This window comes from Pagrus major, chromosome 15 (assembly GCF_040436345.1).
Source record: "Pagrus major chromosome 15, Pma_NU_1.0".
Taxonomy (NCBI): domain Eukaryota; kingdom Metazoa; phylum Chordata; class Actinopteri; order Spariformes; family Sparidae; genus Pagrus; species Pagrus major.
In genome coordinates, this window is record NC_133229.1 from 19,714,822 (window position 1) to 19,722,568 (window position 7,747).

Sequence of the window (7,747 nt, forward strand, 5' to 3'; positions counted from 1 at the left end):
TAACATTCTATTGTATGTTCTAGAGACTGGACAATACTCAGTTTATGGGGCCGATGCCGATATTAGGAAGTGAAAAAATTCCAACAAAGATCCAGTATATCTGCCAATGTACACACGTTTTTGATGATGATCCTTCAAATGTGGTTGTCAAACACTTTCTACTGAAATATGTAACATAGGCAGGATTTTCAGTGCACTGAAACACCAAACATCACTGGGAATTTTAATAATTGCAAATTATCCCAAGCATCCTTTTTTTGCATTATAATCTCTAAAATGAAAGTTTTCATATCAGTCAGTACATACACCGATACCAACATATCCACAATATCGGCCAACCGATATATTGATCCGGCTCTATTATGTTCAATGTGTCTGATGACTCAGGTCCAATAAAAAGTTGGTAAAACATGTCAGACCTTTAAAAGGTTACCAGTTGTCAGAAGTGCTCATCAGGTGTTCCAATGTGACGTAAACACATACACATTTATAACTGATTACTGTCTATTTTACACTCTCAGTAAGTACAGATCCTTCAGTGACAGCTTATATACAGTCAAGTGTTGAGTGGAAATGTAGAAAGCTGATTCTGTTCTAGGCTTAAAATGTTAAATGTTATCTTTTTAGCAAGACAATGTAAGTGGAGATTCTTGAGTCTGTCGGGGCCCAAGGCAAGCATGAGCATTCCTCACCATTAGGTTATAAACAATTCATTCATGTAGGAGTGGTGAACCACCACAGCTAGATTAAATGGGAATTACACATAATCATCTAGATGACAAAACAAAAAACACAAACAAGCATAAGTGCGGAGGAGTAGCCCTTTAATCATGATCAAGTAAAATATGAATAATATTAGCACTGCAACCATTATCGCTCTAGAGCCAAAGCTAAGATCAACAGGGATGGACATGAACAAATACAAAAATGACCCCCTGCCACCACTGCTGCAAAGAAATCACAGAGGAAAGTATAAAATACCAAGGAAAACTTTAATTTTGCAAAATCCATATAACCTGAGACGCTAACTTCTCTGTCTGTCTTTGTCCTGGGACAAGGTCAATCACTGGAGCTCACATGGGTGCCTTAAACCTCAGTAGACCTACATGTGAAGGGAATTTAATACAAGTGGACAAGACATCAGTGTTTCTGGTGCAGTGTGAAAGAATAAAGCTATTTTTTAAATGAAATTTCAATTGGTTTGAGTAGACTTGGCCTTCCTGCCTTCCTGCAGCAGTTGACTGCACTGTGATGGGAGAGGAGCCCAGGGAAAAGGATCAGAACATCAGATGAGTCAACAGCATCAACCTTGGCATATAAATTAGTTATTTCTGCGATTAGTTAGAAGAAAAAGAAAGAAAAAAAACTCCCCAGTAATTTCACCATAGGCCTGTTTGGCTCCGACCGATGACGGAAGCAGCAACCTACTGACGTCTCAGGCCCCTGATCGAATCTGATGTCCCCCCTCCTCGCTCCATGGGAAACATCCAGGTGTATAAAATGGTAACAGACCTGGAAGGGAGAAAGACAGAAAGACAAAGCGAGTCAGGAGGCATCAACTGAGTGGAGATACAGCAGCGGCTCGAGATCAGGACTTTGGAGAGCGCAGCGGACAGAGCAGAAAGCAGACAACTTTCTCTAGCTCAAATGTAAGATTGTACATTTACATAGAAATTATTTTTCTTTCTTTTTCTTTTTTTTCATTTTTTAGATGGTGCATTCTCGGTTCTCTCCGTTTTTGGTCATTGTGAACTCTAGTGTTTGTTCTTTTTGCGCGCTCCAGCCAGGTTTCGGATAAGTCTCTCCAAAAGACCGAATATTGAGTTTAACATCGTTGTATAATTTAATTTAATAATTAGTTTTGTGGTCTAGGGTGGCAGCAGAATTGCAGAGGAATTTGTGCGTAATTACGCATTGGATTCTGCTGAGCTCTTTTCCTTTCCTCTTGCCAAAATTCACCATCGACAGACTTTAAGTTGGCAAGTAGTTAGCGTGAGAGCTGAATCTGTTACAAATCTAAAACAGTAAAAGATCATTAATAGGCGCGGCTAGAAAAATAACAAGGAGATTTGTCACATTTCCGCACTTAAATTTACTCTCCACTGAGTTGTTGTTGTTTTTTTAGAGAGAAAATTGGAAGCCTTCGGCGGTGAATTCATTTTTTAGGATTACAGCGTTTCTGTGAGAAGAAGCTCAACACGTGCGGTCTCCACCGGGTGTAACAACAGGTTTTGCCGTGCGTAATTACGCATTAGACTCCGTTGCTTTCGCCAAAATTCACAATTAAATGGGTGGTTTATCAAAGTAAGGCGTCCAACTCGTTCTTCGTGGCTCAATAGCTCTTCCATTTCTTGCCTCGAGCATTTAAACACTTCCTCACGACTGGACCATTGCGAGTAAATTAAGATAATTAATAAATCTTACCGGGTAATGCGTAAAGGATGGTATATGGTCTTTGATGACAAGATGCTCTTTGTTTTCGGGTTAGAGGAAGAATAACCCGTTACCGTTTGTATTCTCAGGTATAAAGCGATGTTACAACGGTCCGGACCCCAGCTGCTTTTCCTAATAGCCCTGTGCAGTGTGTTGTACTCACGGACCCTGAGTCTGCCATACTCATCCATGAGGTAAGAGAAACCAGTCTTCTGTCCACCCGAAAGTGTGCGCAGTGCTGTGTGAGTAGACCTGTGGGTGAATGTTTTAGTGTTTTGTCTCCGGACTCCTGCTCAGATTCATGTTGTGAATGGCTGATGCCAAACGTCGCAGCTCACATGAGTTAGCCTCAGAAGGAGTGTTGTTTCGAGGTGAAGAGAGAAAACTTCCCTCCGAGTAGATTCGCTTTAATATTTCCACGACCTACCTACTTACAATAATTCGTGACCCGCCTTTAAACAAGGGTGACGCTAAACTGTGATTTTTTTATCATGCATTAAGCCAACTGAGTCTTTTCAGAGGGCTCACATGCTGTGACAGGCTGATAATGCCATTTGATATAGATCTCTTAAGGATATTACGCACTTTGAGTCAAATCAGAAACATAAAGATGGGAAACTAAACATTCACCATCTCTTTTTTGCATCATTTGCCTATACTGAACTGTTTTATTTGTTTGTTTGTTTGTTTTTACAATAAAATGAAAATCTTTTTCATTTTCCAACCCATAAACTTTAAAAATTGGAGCCAGTGTGCGTATTTATGACATGTGTTGTTTGAATGTATCAAAAGTGACCAGATGTTCATGCATCTGTCCTGCGATGTTTTGCAGACCGTCGAGACACGCGGACGGTCTGTTCACCAGCGGATACAGCAAACTGCTCGGGCAGCTCTCAGCGCGGAGGTACCTGGAGTCCCTGATCGGGAAGCGGGTCAGGTAGGTGTCCTCCCGGCGCCGAAAAAACACTTAAAGGAAACAAAAGGGCTTTTTTTATTTACTTATTGCCAGATTTTTCAGAGTCACACCATGAAATTGTTAAATTATTTTCTTTTATAAATCCTAAAGTCTATTTTGCCACTTTTGGGAAACTTTTATCAGATTTTTGTCTGTCAAGATTATCTCCAATACCAGATCATGCCTCTCCATAAACTGCTGTGCAGACCTGACAGACATCGAAAATTAGAGATCAGAAGTTTTTTTTTCTAAACCTTGTTTCAGATTTATGAAACATTAGTTCTGTATTTGAAAAAAGTGTGAATCCAAACCAATCAGAGAATAGATGTGGACATGTAGAAGTATAGATAAAATGTAAATGGGTGTAGATGTCTGAAGCTCCAGTATGTCACCCTAAAACAGTGGGAGAAATGTTACCTCAGAGTTTACTTATATGTCTGTTATATACCTATAACAAATCATTTTTTAATAATGTGGTTTAGTTACGAAGGAAATGAGAGTTTATTGTGCATCCCCTTTTTTCTTTCAAAGATTTTGGCTTTTAATTACATTTTTGTTGGTTTATGAATCAAAACACATAATTTAGAAATGAGTGTGAAAATCAAGTGAAAAGTGTTCTTCTTAATCTTTCTAACATTTACATCAGAAGAGACTTGAAAGTGCAAATACATCATGTTTAATTAGAGAGAGCTGATTTTTTGTTTTGTTTTTGTGTAATATTTACAATTTGACACCAGAGGACCTACTGACATTTCCAATTACAGGACCGGACCTGCTTGATGATGCATTTTATAATTGACTAAACATTCTTAAAGGTTAATTTATGCCATTACCGCTTCATTACATGTTTGTTACACAGCCAGGAGGGATTCACACACACGCACACACACAAAGAGAAGACAGACACCATGAATCACGGATCCTGAGCTGCACTGACTTTACATTGAATGACTTTACATTGAAACCTGCTGCCCTCTGAAATCTGGTGACATCTAATACCTTCATTCTTCTCTCCTATCCAGTGATGAGCTGATGGAGGAGCCAGTGAAGCGCCACTCAGACGCCATCTTTACAGACAACTACAGCCGCTTCCGCAAACAGATGGCTGTCAAGAAGTACCTGAACTCAGTCTTAACAGGAAAGAGAAGGTAGGTGTCAGTCCTCCGTGCCTTCACCTGTCTGTCTGTTTCATTCTCTCCGCTTGATACGTGACATCACTATCTGGTTTTCAAAGGGAGTTCACACTTACTGCCATCATGGCTCTTCGCAGTGTCACAAGATAGTCACAAACTGGTAGAGAAAATGCTTTAATAAATTACAAACATTTCGACACCATGTGTCAAAACGTTGGGAATTTATCTAAAGATTATTTTTGCATCATAGCCAACAGTTTAAATCTGTCTTGCTTCACACTCGTACTCTCATCTGTCAGCACCTCTCCAACAGTGGTGTGAAGTAAAACCAAAGTAACTCCCTAATTAAAAGATTTGTTGGTTGCTGAGTTGTTAGAAACCAGAAAAGCCAACAAATTAAAAACAACTTCAATAATGACATGAACAAATATCCCCAGAACTTTTTACACAGCTTCAAAATATGTCATTCAAAACTAAAATGAAGGTGCATGGTTGAATTTTCCCCTAAAATGTGTTCAGAGCTCCAACAAGAGGAACACAATCAGGTGACTGCTATGAAAAGCTATCTCTATCTGATTTATAAGGTTCAATTAATTGTATAATTGTTCTTTATTGGGAAATAAGCCAGCTCAGGTGAACTTCATAGTGTTTCTGCTAACATCAAATTGTGTTTATGATTTTTAAAGGGGCACTATGTACTTTTAGAGAAGAAATTCAAACTCAGAACATTAATATTTACAATTAATGATGTAATAATACCAAGTCAGAAACAATTCTTTTTTTCCATAACTGAAAAAACAAGCTGTTCTCAGAGGAAAATAAGGTCCCCAGAACACTGTTTAGAGCTAGATGGTGGCAGGGTCCGCCAAATATAAACAAGGTAAAACAGTATGAAATTGTGTTGTCCTTTAAGGTCAGTTTGTTTATTCAGTTTATTCAGTCATGAAAACAAAGAAAGTTGGTTTATTTAGTTTGTTTGGACATAAGGTCTTTCTCTTCTAATTTCCCCAAAACTACATAGTGCACCTTTAACTACTTGCAAGATATTTAGTGCAGGAGAAATGGTAAATACTAACTTATTCTCCAACATTCAAGTCTGCAGCGTCCATAACAGTTTACGTTGATTGATTTTCTGTTAAAACAGCCTGTGATTAAAACACTGTTTAGCAGCTAACATGGACTTTCACAGCATTATATGAACAGAGCACAATCATAAGGGCTAAAAGAATAAAAATAAAAAAGATGATAAAGACAAAAATCTAATTTCCAAAGCTGATTATTGGAACAAGACCAATAGTCACATCTGCTCCTTAAAAGGTTTTAAGACACCAAGCTTTTTTCCATAATTTTATTTCCCTGATTGTTCCTTAGAATTATCATATAGTTATCATAAGTATGTTATGAAATATGGAATGAATATTTATGGAATAAACGATTCATATGTATTTTTTTTCTTTCTGCCTCCGTCCTCCACACACAGCCTAGAAGATCCTGGAACCAGCGACCCTGAGGAGTCCAGGGACGAACCCAGCACCTTCCCGGAGAGCTACAATGACATCAACGTAGATCACCTCCTAAACAACTTTCAGCTGGTAGGACAGTCAAATTGATCCTTAGAGAGATAAAAGCACACACATAGTTTCCTCATATATTAACATTTAAATGGCTGAAACAAACAACTATGTCTTATGTTTGCATACTCACATGTACAGCATGTTGAGAAGGATACGTGACTTTTGCAAAGAAATCTTTAAAGAAGTACATGAAGGTGAAAATATTGTCAGTTTTCACTTCTTAATCAATAACCCTCTTCTCTTTATATTTTTCCCATCTTCTGTTTTTTTGCAGCCACTTTGAGGAGGGGCCCACGCTCAAGATACCTCAAGTCATCCTCATGAAACCGCCCATTCCAAAAACAACACAATATTAATCCAAAGGACTTTTGAAAGTCAAGTCAACCAACGATGACGTGTTCTCCAACGTGGTTATCTATTTATTCATACACACAGTACATGTTTACACTGTATATATGCAGTATATATACAATACTTATCACTAAAGATTCTGGCCCAAAGACTCTGCGGGCTGCACTGAACAACATGCGTGTCCACTTGCCGCTTGGTCGTCAGCGTTTGAAAAAAATGACAACTGGAAACAATAAAAGCACCACTTTTCTTTCTTTCTAAGATCACTGTTGTTCTGTTAACTTTCAAAGGAGTGATTTCAACCCTAATCACTTGTTAAGAAACCACTGTCCTGTTAAATTTGAGTGAAATTTGTCCCGTTAACTTTGAGGCAAACATTTGACCCATTGCATGTCAGTAGAACAGTATTCACTTTGAAGAGTGTACGGTGTAGTGTACATACCCATTTATTTTCAGTGGATCTATTGTAACTTTAGATTTAAGTGACCAATGTTTGTTCAGTTAACTATGAATGGAAAATACGTTGATTGAAATCTCAAGAATTTTCACTCAATTCCATTAAATTTCGATGGATAACGTGTCCAGATAATCTTCAATGCAATGCTATCACCACTGTCTTTCAGTGGAATCTTTGCAGGAATGTAAGTTGAACTTAAAATAAACTACAGCTACAAATACTTTTAATAAGAAATTACTTTGTGTGGTATAAAATGGAATTCAATTTGTCACATTTTATCTCAAGATCAGAGTTTTAATAGAATAATTTCGCCTAACCTTTGATGGACCACTGCCCTATTAGACTTTAGTGGAAATTGTCCGATCAAACTTTTGTCTAAACATTTAACCCATTGAATATGGGTGAATATAAAGCAAATTTCTTGCAAACTTCAAACTTAAATTTAATTCACTCACCAGTAGGTCCATTTATCTTCAATGGGGAACTTGTGCCACTAATCTTCAGTGGAAGACTTTTTGATTCATGATAACTGTTTTCTATCAATTTTCAGTGGACTTTGCTTACAACGTTCATTGGAACAACTGTTCCCATAAATGTGATCAAAATGAATCCTGTTGACTTTCAGTTAAACGTCTGACCCATTGAACATCAATGGAGCAGCGTTTACTTCATAAACAGTAACTTGAATTTCCATCAATCTTTAGTCTCTTTAGCCTTAAGAGACCAAAATTTGCCCAATTACATTTGAATGTGTGCTTTAATCGTGGCTTATATTCACTAACCAGTAGTTCCATTTATCTTCAATGGAGAACTTCTACAATTAATCTTCAGTGGAACAGGAGCG

At 37.8% G+C, this 7,747-nt stretch overlaps 1 protein-coding gene across 1 annotated transcript; it reads left to right on the forward strand.

The window, feature by feature from the left end:
• The first annotated feature begins 1,629 nt into the window (after positions 1–1,629).
• vip (vasoactive intestinal peptide) lies at positions 1,630–6,452 on the forward strand. Its single transcript, XM_073482372.1, has 6 exons — positions 1,630–1,649; positions 2,523–2,627; positions 3,266–3,370; positions 4,411–4,536; positions 6,002–6,113; positions 6,370–6,452. Coding segments are annotated over exons 1-6 (459 nt in total). The 5' UTR covers positions 1,630–1,647; the 3' UTR covers positions 6,379–6,452.
• Positions 6,453–7,747: the final 1,295 nt, after the last annotated feature.